At 36.6% G+C, this 15006-nt stretch overlaps 2 protein-coding genes across 3 annotated transcripts; one reads left to right on the top strand and one right to left on the bottom strand.

The window, feature by feature from the left end:
- The first annotated feature begins 1505 nt into the window (after positions 1-1505).
- Positions 1506-8604, top strand: Syt4 (Synaptotagmin 4). Of its 2 annotated transcripts, none has more exons than XM_043422569.1 (5): positions 1506-1734; positions 3414-4123; positions 4633-4791; positions 4878-5195; positions 5531-8604. In XM_043422569.1, exons 1-5 carry the CDS (start codon positions 1683-1685, stop codon positions 5648-5650), a joined length of 1359 nt encoding a protein of 452 aa, XP_043278504.1. In that variant the 5' UTR covers positions 1506-1682; the 3' UTR covers positions 5651-8604. The 2 variants fall into 2 exon arrangements, with proteins under 2 accessions (XP_043278504.1, XP_043278503.1); XM_043422568.1 differs by having other exon boundaries at positions 1507-1734; positions 3396-4123.
- Positions 8605-9443: 839 nt separating this feature from the next.
- On the bottom strand, positions 9444-14668 carry Dolk (Dolichol kinase). Its single transcript, XM_043422567.1, has 7 exons — positions 14262-14668; positions 13250-13509; positions 12640-12860; positions 12226-12414; positions 11719-11928; positions 11284-11611; positions 9444-11102 (listed from the first exon to the last, which is right to left on the bottom strand). Exons 1-7 carry the CDS (start codon positions 14339-14341, stop codon positions 10969-10971), a joined length of 1422 nt encoding a protein of 473 aa, XP_043278502.1. The 5' UTR covers positions 14342-14668; the 3' UTR covers positions 9444-10968.
- Positions 14669-15006: the final 338 nt, after the last annotated feature.

Consider the following 15006-nt stretch of genomic DNA (forward strand, 5'->3'; position numbering starts at 1 on the left):
CGAATATTAACAGTTATTAACCTGAAATTTTCGATCGCTCAAGGTGTTATTAATCAACTTTTTCGGACATCAAACTTCGACCGAATTTAGGGATGCTCGAAAACTGGAACTTCTGAAGACATTTTGAGATTTTTTTTTTGTCTCAAATCATTGTTTTGCAGATTCTGTTTCGATCATTAAAAATGGTAGAAACTCAAAAACTACGATTTCCTTATTACTGAAATTCCGAGCGTTTATATAAAAAAAAAACCTTTAAGGTCGTTTTCTTCATTAAGGTTCAAACTCAATTCAATTTTTTTCCGTACGCAGTTTCGTCATAAGATGAACTCAGGTCAAGCTTCGATTAAGAAATTATCAAATCCTCATAAAATATTGTATCGTGACAACAATAATTGCTGAATTTTCAAGAAATCAATGATTGTACCTGGCACCGAAATACCAAGTTATTATCCGGTCGCAAATGAATATTTTTTATTTCATTTTTTTCATACGAAAAATCCAAAAAAAAAAAACAAATTAACGCTAATCACAATTTTAGAGTCCTCAAATTGGAGGCTTTCCATAAAAACTTTGGAAATTTGAAACAAATCCTCATGTCTGTATTCATTAGATCGAACAAGGCGTGCGCGATGACTCATGGAAAGTTTTTGCACTCGCTATAGATCGTGGCGTTGACTCAGAGTCCCCATTTTTTCTTCCCCGTACACAAAATATCTATGATACACAATTGCTGGCTTGTACGAGTTGCAACCCCCTTGTCGAATGAACGAGAGTGGTTAACTTCTCGGTACGAGTGTGTGTACGTATATCTGGAATTGTATGATTTTCCAATCGACCGTATTATGACCCACATTGATGGAAGGAGAAAAGCATCCGTGACTGCGATTAATGCAGCGGACGGCTCCAACCGTCAATTAGGGTTAGGTTGCGTGTGTCTCGATACACGCGTCGTTTGTATACGTAAATTTATGTAGAAAATGGGAAAATAACTGATATGAGGTTAAATCTGTAGTTGTTGACAGTTATTGGCATATAAACGTGCAAATCAATTCCGAGACAAATAATTTTTACAAGGAAGTTCAACGAAACAAACGAAGGACAAATAGGTTAGAATTTCGTCTAGGAATAAGTTTCAAGGTCGCTTGATTTTTTCGAATGGATTGATTACGTTTTTAAAATTATTAGAAGCCTCTCGTGAGTTTGATTTCAGAATAAAAAGTACGAAATTCTAGCGAGTTTTGTATCTGTTTGCATCAATCGTTCGAAAGAACTCGTTATCATGAGGAAAAATCGCGAAGTATAATCGCGGCGACGCTTTTCATCGCGTCGGCTTAAGAAGTGGGGATAAAAGCTTCGGGAGTGTAATGGTGGTTGGAGGATTTTCAGTTTGTATTATAATACACATCAGGGGCATCAGGGCTTGATAAGAACAGGGTAAAAGCTTTTGCGCGCAAACTCCGTGAGGAAATGTATGGTGGGGTGATTCTATTGATCCGTTTCTTCATTGGTGCGTTGGCTCTTTTGCTTTCGGATACTTTGGAACACTCATCGGTGCACGGTTGCACGCCGTAAATATCCACCTCGAAAGTCATCGAAAGGAGACAAGAAATCATCGTTTTATTAATATATAAACGCGATAGTGATACGAAAAGTGTCGGGTGCGTGTTAATTACGCGGCCAAAATGGTCGACGGTGTTTTGGAGGATGGACCTCTCGTGGGCCCCGTTTATTCTGGTAAGTCAAGCAACATGCACCGTTCTGTCATTCCCCACTTGTTTATCATTCGATTCTTGTTTTCAATCGTCGATTCTTAAAACCAGTAACTCGCTTCCTTTGTTCAAACTTGTAACGAATTTTCTCCTCTTCTGAGAAACGTCAATTCCGGGCAACTTGGGCCCCTCCTCCTTCTTTATGTTTTTTCTCTCCCCCACCTTCTCCATCTGTACTTGGTCATCTCTCGCAATCGATCCTATACACGACTCTTGTCAGACTCCGGTTAAATTCCAACCCTTTTTCTTCACTTTGCTATTTCTTTGCGGTGGATTTATGCTTCTAGACTGCACAATGAGATTTTTTTTCATGCCAGATGGACGATCGAAAACGAATTGCATTATTGCGGATTTTCCTGCATGACGAATACCAAACCGCCACGGAATTTCAACAATTGATTATTATTTTGATTCATCTATTTTGCAACGTACATTGAAAAAATTTATTAGCGAACTGACGTTAAACGAGAGTGACACATATACAAAGCATTATTCTAAAGTTAGAACATCGATTTCCTCGGATTTTCAAACCACCTTATATTTTATTTTCTATCTCCACCTGCCAAACATTATTTCGGATTTTTATCGTTATTTGCTCGAAACTCATCGTTGTAGATACGGACGAACACCTATTGCGTTCGGCGGCGTGTTTGTGTTTAACGGTTTTCCACCATCTTGAACTTTCATTTGACTCGGAATTCGTAAATGAGAAATCACCTTGTCACGAAACTTCAATGAAAAAAAATGGAACGTCCGAACTCGTCGGAGGTTCAATTTCTTCTCCGGTTTTTCCCTCTCTGGTTCATAAAATACGTCAAAAATAGAAATTCGAAATACACGATTGATTAAACACTTTCAACGGCGACGGATTCATATCGTCATAATAAATTAAGAACAAAAATGACAATAATTCATAAGAGTGTGGGTTACTACCGTTGGATCGTTCGGACCAAATCCGCAGTCGGCGCAATTCAGTAAAGTTGGAATAAGATTTTTGTTTTGTTTAATCCAGTCGCAGCAAAACAAATTGAATCCCGAAAAAACATGGCAAATTCTGAATACTTGTTGATGAGAGTTTTTAGAAAAACCAAAACAATAAAAAATACTGAAAAGCAACGTATCAACGGTTGTTAAAAGATGATGAAATTTTGACCGCGACGTTTTGCCGTAACGGACTATTCGTCTTGACAGATACGAGTGTTTGTCGGATCGTCTATTTGCAAAATCATTTTTGTTTAACGCGGTGACGAATTGAAACTCAGCCGTTCCAAATTAACGGAGAAATTTAATCTCGAAAAAATATTGTTTTGCTGCGTTCCTGTATTTTCTGGTGATGCTGTGGTCCGACTTATAGCTTCCAATACACGTGCTTTTGTGTCGAAACAAGCTATTTTTTTTTATATAAAAGGAACGCTTATGTCGAAGAGAAAATTAGGCTCGTTTTTGACCACGTTGTAGAGGTTATGTTCGAAAAAATGAATTTTTTTCGTTCATCGAATTATTGAGTGCTTTTTTTTCGACCGTTTCGAGCGAGAAAATGGTAGTAGCCGACGATTGATTAAATTTGTACAGCACTAGGAGGCGATGCCAAAAAATGGTTAATTTCAACAAGATTATCGTTTGTAGATGATAATTGGTTTTCAGCGACGACAGCGTACACGGTAGTGATATGTATGGGTATCGCGAGTGGTGTGTGCGTCGCGGCGATGACCCGTTGGTTATGTTGTCGACGTCGCGAGCACGTTAAACTGAGTATCGACAAATCACTGGCATTTCGGCCGCCCCATCGAAAGCCTACGGCGGTTAAAAGTCCGGGAAGTACGAGTCATTATTTGAAAAAGAGTCCGAGTCCGACTGGACCGGCGAAAAGTCCGCCGGGAACGGGGACCGGAGAAACACCGAGTCCGACGGGCTCGCAGACGTCGCAGCACTCGAACAATCTTTCGTCACAGCCGAGAACGCCCTCGGCTAACGGTGGCCAGTCGCCTGTACAAACACCTTCGGGGGAAATAACCCTCAGCTTGGAAAACGAAAGAGACAAGGCGGAATTGGAATCGAGTGAGAAATCCGAAGGCGGCCGATCCCCTAACAACGACTCGAACAAAGATGGCCTCGGCCAATTGATGTTCAAACTTCGTTATCAAGCCGATCAGAACGCCCTCGTCGTCACTGTCGTTAAGTGCATCGGCCTGCCGGCTCGAGGACAACAACACGTTACCAGCGATCCTTACGTGAAACTTCAGTTATTCCCCGATAAACAACACAGAGTCAAAACCAGAGTGTTGCGAAATACTCGCGATCCTGTTTATGACGAAGATTTTACGTTCTTTGGAATCTCACCGACTCAGTTACAGGTGCGTAAGACACTTTCCTCGGTTGAAAAAAACTTATTTTTTTCATGTTTAAAAATGAAGAATTTTTTTTCCAAAAGCTATTAAGCACGGAAGCCCTCGATTATTTTTATGCGCATTCTGTCGTCACAATTGAAATTTCATCCAATCTTTGCATACATGCATTAAAATTACGCTCGTAATAACCACTCGTGTTTTTTGACTATAATTACGACTCCAACTCAAAAAAAGCAATTTGTGTCACATGACGTTAAATGAATTTCGAAATTGTCTGGCATTGAGAATCAATTTTCCAGTATTAAGTGGTTTTTGGACGAATATCAATTTTGTGAAAAAAATGAAGAAAAAGGCACCCAAGCAAGAATCATTTTTAGATGTGCGAGGCATTTTGTGTTCACAAGAATGATGGGCTCGTTTTTGACGCTATTTTGAGGGCCCACATTCGAAAAAGTATACAGTAAGGTGATTCTGAAATTCACAAAAGTGATTAAAACAAACTGGGTGATTTACAGAAAATCAGTCTTCACTTCGTGGTGCTGAGCTTCGACAGGTATTCTCGCGACGACATTATAGGCGAAGTCGTGTTCGATTTAGCATCCGTAAATAATCTGGAGGATGCGGACAATCAGCAAATATCGCTTTATCGTGACATTTGTCCAAGATGCTTGAAGGTAAGGAAAAAAAGCTGGATAATTTCAGTTGGTAAAAGAAAATTACGTGGAATGAAAAAAAAATGAAAAATTTGTTCAATTTACAGATTCAGTCGCAAGGCAGAGGGGAATTACTGGTTTCTCTCTGTTGGCAACCCGCTACAAAACGAATGACAGTCGTCGTACTAAAAGCGAGAAACCTACCGAAAATGGACGTCACCGGACTCGCGGATCCTTACGTTAAAATATATTTGCTGTGCAATTCTCAACGCATCTCGAAGAAAAAGACTCACGTGAAAAAACGCACTCTCAGTCCCATTTTCAACGAGTCATTCATTTTTGAAATACCAATTGAGGCTGTTGGTCTCGCTGATATCACTCTCGAATTCATGCTTCTTGATTGGGATCGCCTTACCAAAAATGAGGTCAGTTCTATACCATTTTTTTGAAATATTCCAACAATATAGCTCAACTTATAACATCAGGGACGTAAAATGAGAAATAAAAATGCTGTCGAAGGCATATTTTCCTCAAAAATCGCGAAAACGACGGCCTGAGTCTCAAAATAGGCATCAAAGCCCCGATTGTGGAGTTTTTTTTTTTTAAGGAAAGCCCCGAAAAGTCCCCGATTGTCAAATGTTGGTTGAAAATTCTTGGATATTCTCAATAATTAAGAAAAAAATAAAAATAATTTGATGAAAAATGTGGTTGAAATCGAATAATTTGGATATGAAATTCTAATGAAAAAAATGATCATCAGGTGATTGGGCGATTGGAATTGGGCGGTACGAGGTGTCAAGGACCAGCACTGAATCATTGGAACGAGGTGTGGAGCTCGCCTCGACGACAGATCGCTTATTGGCACAAGTTGAAGGAGTAAGCGGATCGCTGCTGTTGCATCGTCGTTTTTCGAAACGTGAGCCAACCAAAGAACTCCCCAAATACTCCAGCAGACTTCCTTAGGATCATTTTCATCGATCCTTCGTCAAAAATAATATGCTAAAAAAGAAGAAGAAGAAGAAGAAGCAGCCCTGAATCCCAAAAAACCGGTGCATGTTCCCCCGTGTCGTCTATACAAATAAGCTCCCACCATTTCAACCAATCTACGCATTCCCATTATGAAAAAGAAAAATAACAAAACATTCTGATAAGCCGCGCGAGGAGGGACGATTAGCTCCATTTTATAATTGTAACTACACTCGCCGTCACTAGTGCGTTTTACATCAGGCTCAAATATACAACGGAGACGCAGAAAGAGAGGGAGAGAGCGGACAAACACGATGGGAAGAGAGAAGTTAAAATAGTCGTGATTTTTCAGTCAGGGGATTGAGCGAATTACAAATTCAAAAATCTCGTCACGCATAATCGGCTCAGTATTAAGAATTGCACCATACAAAAATCTTTCTAGATCTGTTCTACTACAAATACACTAAAGTACGAAAAATATCTTTCTTCAGAATTTTATTGTAGCCAAAAGTGAATGTTGCCACGTGGTTATTGAAAATTATTCAAAGGAACATTCGAAGTACGTCAAATTAAACCAAATGTTGTAACTTTGTAATTGAAGATTTCGTTTTGTGTCGCAATTTTTTCACTTCATCGAACCATGCAACGAATGATTTATTTTTCAAAAATCTTTCACCTTCAAGTGAATTCGTGTTTGAATTCAATTTATACGATTTTCAATGACCACACGGAGTCGTTTGCTTTCGCGACACAATGAAATTCGATTTTTTGTACTGTTCTACATTTGAAGGAATCAAAGCTTTAAGAGAAGCTCTTCAACGTCGCGCTTACTTTTTTCACGCAGCAGATTGAGTCCGTTGGGATTTTTTGAAAATCCGTTTTTCCTTGGTCTTTTTATTTGATATTTTTATAAAAATTTGTAGAAAACTAGGAACAAAAATCTGTTTAAAAAGGTTGACATGGAAGGAAAGAACGTAATGAGCTTTTCTTCGAGGCTTACTATCGGCTTTTCGTTACTTCAATAAAAAAAACCAAGCAAAAATAAGTTCCTCTCGCGCGCCAAACTGTATAATCGCATAAATTCATGAAATCGAGAAAATCTTGCTGGCGGCTCGTTTCAAATGCTTAATGGCGCGGTATTAGAAAAAAAATCCAAAAAAAATTAGTGTGACGAACGCGAATGCAGTGACTGCATAGCGAGAACGAAGTCATAAAAATTCAACGATTAAGTGTCGACCTCGAGTGATATTAATTTTTGGGCATTCGTGACAAAAATGAACGTCGAAAAATTGGATAGTTTCAGAAAAATCAGTGACTCCCCCTCCCCCTTTTTTTTAATTCTCTATTCACAATAACATCATTTCAGTTTTAGTCTCTTGAACGAAAAATTTTAGTTGAAAAATATTGAAAGTACCAAATAGTAACTTTGTTTAAATTGACTGATTTTTCTGAAATGAAAATTTTACAAGTGTCAACTCGTATGAATATTCGATATAACTAATGACGCATTTAAAATAATGATAAAATCGAAAGTTTCACGGGCTTTATAATTGTTGTCGAGAAATTCATTGATCTGCGGAATGAACGATAAAGAGAGATTGGTAGAGAGAAGACCAGAATCATGTATCGGTCTATCCTTGCGATTGTACATATGTAATTGATGCCTCTGATTATTATACTATATGGAAAAAAGCTCTATTCATATTTATTGATTATAATATATTTTAAGAAAAACCGTAGGGGCACGAGTGCTGTAATTGACCGCGTACATATGAAAACTCATGAAATATGTACCTTAACTGTGCAACGATAAACATTCACCTGCCCTCCCTCCCTCCCTCCCGTTGCCCTGAATAGTTAAGGATAAAAATTCATACTCGATCGATATCTCGCCACGTACAGTATCAACATTATAAAAACGCAATGGTTTTCATATGGTTTTTATCATTTGATCTTGATCGTCTCACGCAAGTCAATAAGCAAAGCCCAAACAACTTAATGTAACGTAGCTAATGCACGAAATATTTTTGTCAAAGTTTGTGTGAAGCAAACATTGAGTAAACAAATGAAATTGGTCCATCAAAAATCCAATGAGAAATGGATGGAAATTAATGTATCGGTGAACAGAGACACTCGCGTCTTATATCAGATTTCCCTACCGATATGAACTGATGAATGAAATACGAAAAATCCATTCGACTAAATATCAAATTATCATTAGACTACTCGAGAATAAAACAGAGGAACAAACGGAAAATGTTGATATTTTGAAAAAAAGAGTGTCTCGTTCGTTCAATTTATTGTACGAAGAAGCTACGATAATGATAAAGTTTTATCAGAATCTCCGTATTTAAAACTTTATTATTACTGTACGAATAATTACCGAAATGATTATTATTCATTAGCTCTGGTAGATTATTGCAAAAACAACAAAAAACAACCAAATTTTGGCTTTTTCTCTCGTTTTCACGGAGACTGAACTCACAGAACGGAAATTTTTCAGCAGCAGGTTCTGTGGAATCGAGAGATTCGCGGTGTATTATAATAAATATATTGATTGTCGGAGAAACGAAACGAGAATAATCCTCGCGTAGAATAAGAATGATCAAGTGTGTTATAGAAAACGTTTGAATCCAACTGGTTATCGATTCTTATGACAAAAACACATTTTTCATTTCACTGAAGATGCAAATAGATTGTAGTTTCGATCCGTTTAGTGCCATTTGTACGTTTCGCGACATTTTTCTTTGTTCGAATAAAAATGAGGAAAGAGAAAAAAAGGAGGAGCAATGGTTACGTACGGAAATGCTACTGTATGTGAACAGATTTTAAGGCTGTGCGGTCAATAAAATAATGTAAACTGTAAAACTTTCATCCAATTTACTCCACCTACACGATTTTAAAAAAAACTACTTACAATTTTTTTTCTGTATAAAAATAGTACTAATGTATCATAATATTCAAACCTACCTTGCCATAATGTCACACTAACTTGGGGTCATAAGGATTGTGGGGTTTTCAAGCCACTGTCGAATCAGTGCCGATAATTCGAAAGTGGGTTTCCAGTTAGTAAATAAACCAATCAGAAAAATTCGATGGTGTCAGATTTCAAAAATTATCAACGAACTAGTCAGAAAATTATAGTAGGAAAAATATTTTGTACTTTTCACTTATAAAAGATCAAAGTTTGTATTAAGGATATATTGCACAGGCGATACAATGTTGCCATGCTAGACCATGCTAAAAACATTAAAAAATTCAAAATGATCAGAATTTTATAAAATTTGGTGAACATATTCTTTAGTGCCAAATTTGACAATACAAATTTTTTAAGATTTTTCTTCTGTACAGTTATCGAGTAATTGATCACTAAAGTTCACGTGTATAAGCATAGCGTTTCCATATATATAGGTATACATTCCGGGCATAAGAAATCTGCTTTAATGCGTAATTACTCGATAACTAAACAGAAGAAAATTTTGAAAAAATTTGTGTTTTCGCACTTGATGTTGAAGAACATTATCACCAAATTTGATCAATTTCTAATTATTTCGACTTTTGTATCATTCACCCTTAATTGGTTGAGAATATTTTAAAGTTTTGTTTTAATCGAGACTGTAGTTTTTAAATTCATAATCAATTCTCCATATTCTTCGTCATTTTCTAGAATGTCATGGTTTACAAATAAAAGGTCGATTGACTTGCTCTGTGGTGTACATGAAAATCTTATATTTCACAGCAAATATTAAACATCAATTGAATTAACGTTGGATATCTGAAAGGTGAAGTTTTTTTCAACATATTGGCACAAATCGTAGTTCGAAAATAAATAACGAGTCGTCACTCGTTCTATTCTAATTGGAATAAAGCTTATGATAAAGATAATGAAACTTCATTAATTTAACTGGCTCGTAGGAGCCATTGACAAAAACATGTGCCATCATACACAGAAATTCGACGTTGGAATTAAACGCAACTCAATTACATTTGTGTTTTTTTTTTAAATTGAGAGAAATCAATTGAGACGAGCGTTATAACTCCGCGTAATAATCCTGCATACACATCAATTCAAAACTCAAAGACGCTCGAGGACATTTTTCCAACATCATCGGATATAAATGGCCAAGGTAAGAATTCCTGTATAAAAATATTTATCATCGTATTCGTCGAATCGCGCAATACGAATTGTGTATAAAAAAGGCCTCGAGACAGTGCTCACTATTATTGGGAATGCAAAAAGTTATTGGAGCACGAGAATGTTCAAATCTGAGGATCGATTGTCTTTGTGCTTCGTTGAATTCTCAATGGTACCGGTTTTATCTTTCTTCTCTTCTATGTAATGCTTACCATACGGTGTGTAAGAACAACGCTTATTTATATATTATATATATGCATACATATGAAAATAATTGTGTTATTTGGAACAATAATTAACAACAATATTTCGCCACTCTCTTGTACGATCGGTCGATAGAAATTTTGTACATTTAAACAAAATGAGCGGACTATAATCACGCGTTACTGAAGTTCGCATCGTTTCTTATGACAGTAGCTTGTTTTTTTTTTTTTATTATAATTTTCCAGATAAAGTGTTACACAACTTTATGGAAATTGGTCAGACACTTTTTGGAGCTAGAGAACTTGAGTGTCAGAATATTTCAACAACTCAAAGCGCAGGAAACCTTTTTGAGTCCTCGATCGATGCAAACTTCAACATCCGTGACAAATAACAACGAAAAAAACTTGTTATTCTACCAAACACCGCTTAAATTACATATACTTGATATATATTCACAGACAACAACTGAAAAATATTTTCTAATGTAAAGTGTAAACGTCAGTCGTTTGAAAATTATCAATAATAACGATAGTAATATTAAATTATAATCGTACAACCATTTTTAGCCATCGAGACACGGTTATCTATTGAGATTACTGTTATTATGTTTTGTTCGAAACTGGCGCAGTTTACCGTCTTGAAAGTGGTGTTACGAGTCTCGACTTTGCTAGACTCAGATTTTCAAATTGATCGGTATATCCTTCAATACATCTCAACGAGTTAGTAAGATTTTTTTCTTTATCTCTGTTGTTTCTTTTAGCGTTTTTCAAACGTGTGCTTTGCAATGTAATTTATGAGATTTTCCTATGGGAACATTCCCATATTTCGATACATTTTTTTCATTTTTGGTAAACGCGTGTAAAACGTGTGAGTCTTCTTGAACCCTTATCGTGTTAAATAACAAGACAGAAGTACATTAGAAGCGGCAGTGCCAAATTGTCAACTTGGTTGGTTCTCGCCTCGACCAATGATATTCCAGTAACTGCCAAGGTTCCTCGGACCAAGGGCCAAAAACCGTTCGTAAAACCTGTTTGAAAATTATCATTACGAATATCTGATCTCAAGTTTTGACATTAGAATTGTCTAATGGAAATTTTTAATTGAATTATTTCTGACTTGAATGTTTGGTAGAGTTTTACGGAGTAATTAACTAAATACACAGCGATCAGGAATTTAGCTAAAGAAAAAAATTAAGGAAAAGAACGTACCGAATGCTCCGAGACTATAAATAAATAGCAATTGGGAAGCAATACAAGCTGCGGTGCCTTCGATGGTTTTTTCTGAGCCAGGCCATTTGTTCTTTCCCCATTTAGTTCCGAAAAAACTGGCAGCCGAGTCCCCCAGGCCAACCGTCAAAACGCCACTCATAAGTGGCAGCAACTCGAGATGAGTCGTTGGCATCCAAAGAGGAAATGAAATACCGGCCAAAAGATACAGAGGCGTCAGAGATATCGACGAATCCTTTTCATCAGCGAACACCGAAAATCCTTTTTCAAGGGCTTCTGCCAGTGGAGGGATACGGAAAAATCGCATGAGCTGGAAACAAAATTTCAACATCAATATTTACATTTTTTACAAATAATTATTCAGCTCGAATCTCTTAGAACGATATATTTCTTCGAACAAGCTTTTTTGGTGCTTACTTCCAGCATGACGAACAATCCCATTACAATACCGCTGGCCAAATGGAGAAAGGTCGGCTGCCATATGAAGCCGGGAACGTAAACAAGTACTGCCAACAAGTGGAAACTTTTACGAGTTACACTCGTCGCGTGTGAGCTTAATAGAATTTGATAAGCCAAAACACCGATGCCCAGTACCAAACAAAAGGCCCAGTACAAGAGAAGAATAATCTGGAATCATTTTTGAAGTAACATATCAGTGTACGAAAACGAATATTTTAGCAGTTTGCTCATAATACAATTATTCGCTTTTTCCTATAACGTAAATGTTCCGAAACTTTGGACAGCAAAATTTCGGTCCCGAGTCTTCACTAATTCGAGACAATATATTGTAACGTCAATACCAAGTTTTCAGTTCTTGCCTAAACATAATCTAATAATTGGACTTTGAGTCTCTGTGGGAAAAACCTCAACGTTTATTGTGTTCTCTAATTTACATAAAATGCTGTAAAAAAGTGAGAAATTCACCGTTGTTAAACTCCCAAATACGTATAAAACGATCCAAACCAATGGGCTTCTGTCCAATAAAATATGAAGTACCGGCACAAGCAAAAGTGCCAGACCGCCGACAATCAACAAATAGAAATTTTTTGTTGACCTCAGTTTTGGGAAAAATCCACACAGAAGGCAGTTTAGAGCCACGTAGAGCATGCCCACCTGTAAAAACAATATTGTGTAAGAAAATTTCAGCAAGATTGTTGATATTGAATGAAGTTAACGCTGGGTTACTACAATTTTCATTGAGCCCGGGTCGCTTCGATTGTGGACTTTATGACCCAGGAACACGATAGGCTCAGGATTGTTCAAAATTAATTTAGTATTGATTAATTAACTTAAGGGTAGTGACCCAGAGTTTACAAAGAATTATTCGACAATACTCACTTGGAGTATCGTGGTAGCGATATCGTCATCATGGATAGGTGGCAAATGGTATCTGAGGGGTAAATTAGTTACGGCTGACAGGATAAACAATATAATGCCGTGCATGACTGTGGTAGCTTCGCCGATTGTAAAACAACCGGGAAAACAAGACATTGTTTGAACAACACCCCATGTGCTCATTGTCCCGACTCCCAAACCCCAGGATACGCTTGCCAGCAGTCCTGCACTTCATTTAACAAAATGTATAGTCACTTAGGAAAAATAACACGTATTATGAGTAGAAAAAATCATGCAAAATTTGTTGTTTTAAAATTATTTTTTCAAGTCGAATGTTTTGGTATTTTTGGAATGGAATGAAATCTTATTTCATTTTTTCGTTTTTCATGAGAAAACAAGGAATTTCAATGAGTCAAATATAATGTTCTTGTGATTAAATTGCTTCTAGTTTGAATTTTTGAGAAAACTTTTGGTTTTATACTGGGTATTTTTAAGAATTTCATTGGGTCGCAAACTTTTGTGGATATTTCATTTTCAGATACCTCCAAAGGCAGCAAATATGAAAAAGTTTATTCCAGAACAATAACACTAATGAATATTATAACGGATATACCTTTGTTGGCCCATAGTAGAAAAAGCATGGAAGATACACCAGAAGGCAGAAAATATAAAATTTGGAAATCTCGTACATCTGTTTTATCGCTCAATAACCAGAGTCGAGTATATAAACATAGACAACTTATTACAAGTCCTACACCGGTTATTCCCACGATCAAACATATTTCAGAATAACTATTTTCCTCCCTGAGAATAGTAGCTGCTGCGCACAGACCTATTAAAGGTCCCAACCATAGGCCTGAGTTTGCATTTTCTCTGCAAGTTCAAAAAGTCAATTAACCTTTAAAAAATCAGTGAAATAACTGCACAAGAATTGTTTAGGGAAGCAACTTCAACTAGAGCCTTTAAAAAATGGTTATATTTGACAAGATTTTTTTTGCTCTAGGAAAACCGATCTCTTCAAAACTCTTAGGTTTGGTTTTTCAATATTCTGAGAATACACATTTTTGATTATTTATACGAGTTGTAATGGAAAATTTGTATCACTCTGACACTTTATCAACATGCAATGTTTGAGCATGTTCCTCAACAGTAATTTCCTCTTCCGATTTATGATGATCATAGACGATTTGTCTACATCAATAAATGGAAGTCAATTGTTTTTGTAATCAACACTGTTCTATAGTAGAATCATTTGAGTAGTTATCAAAAAATGGTTCTGAATAAATAAAACTGATGATGTTGTCTAAATGATTTTTTCATTTCTGCTTCAGATATTCAATGATTTTTTAATTACTTTAACCTCGAGAACTTTTTACTGTACGTTGGGATCATAACAATCGTTATTTGTTGCTAAAGTGGAAGGCATCAAAGTAGTCTTTCAGAGTATTGTCAAGTAAGAGAATTTTCGCGCCTGGATTGCGAATGATGAGGAAAAAATAATTAACAGCAAGTGTCGAATTGCCAAAACAGTTATTTTCAAATCAGCGTTTTCGAACCATACAAAGGGTTTGGGGTTATGTCTCTTGATATCCGCAATAATAAACTGCATCAGAATAAATTCATACCGATGTTTAATTCCGCTCAAATTTAGAGTTTGTAGAATTTTCTCCTCCCAAATATCATACATTGTCGTTATAAAATCCATTTGTTTCTTTCAAATGGGAAAAATCCCATTCGCGCTGACAACTAAATGTAAACTCCTCTCTCTCGACTAAACAAACAAACTGAAACGAGACAAAAAAAGAGAACATGTGTCCACTGCCACTACGCGGCGTAAGAGACAGTATTGAGCACTATTATTGAGGACAATGTACATCCTCGAAGATGTGCCTTCCTCTTTTTTTAATCTATGTACTGTGTACAGGTTGTCTCACGACTGGCCGTCACTACTCGATTATCCTCATTCAAAAAGTGGGTCTTTCCAAGTTTCGCAATGAACCGACTGTATACTGCCCTAACGATTGAATTTTACCCAGCACAAAAAATGGACCTACCAGAGAAGTGATCAACGTTGATAATGAAAAATCGAAATATCAATGTGAAATAAAACAAAAAAAATTGAAAGGTGCGACCGTGCGACGTTTCGCTCGGGATTCAAAATTTGGTTTCGATCGTCGATTATTGGGCATCCTGTATATGATGACACGATAATCTCATACGCATTTATATTTGGCGGAGTTCATCATATGATTCATTTTTCGTTAAAATGCAAATAGCACGCGGCTGTTTATCTTTCATTATATATCAGGAAAATCCTATCCAAATTTATTCCAAACTTATAAATCTTAGAGTAGCTTGATAAAAATATTC

This window comes from Venturia canescens, chromosome 6, assembly GCF_019457755.1.
Source record: "Venturia canescens isolate UGA chromosome 6, ASM1945775v1, whole genome shotgun sequence".
In the NCBI taxonomy this organism is placed as follows: domain Eukaryota; kingdom Metazoa; phylum Arthropoda; class Insecta; order Hymenoptera; family Ichneumonidae; genus Venturia; species Venturia canescens.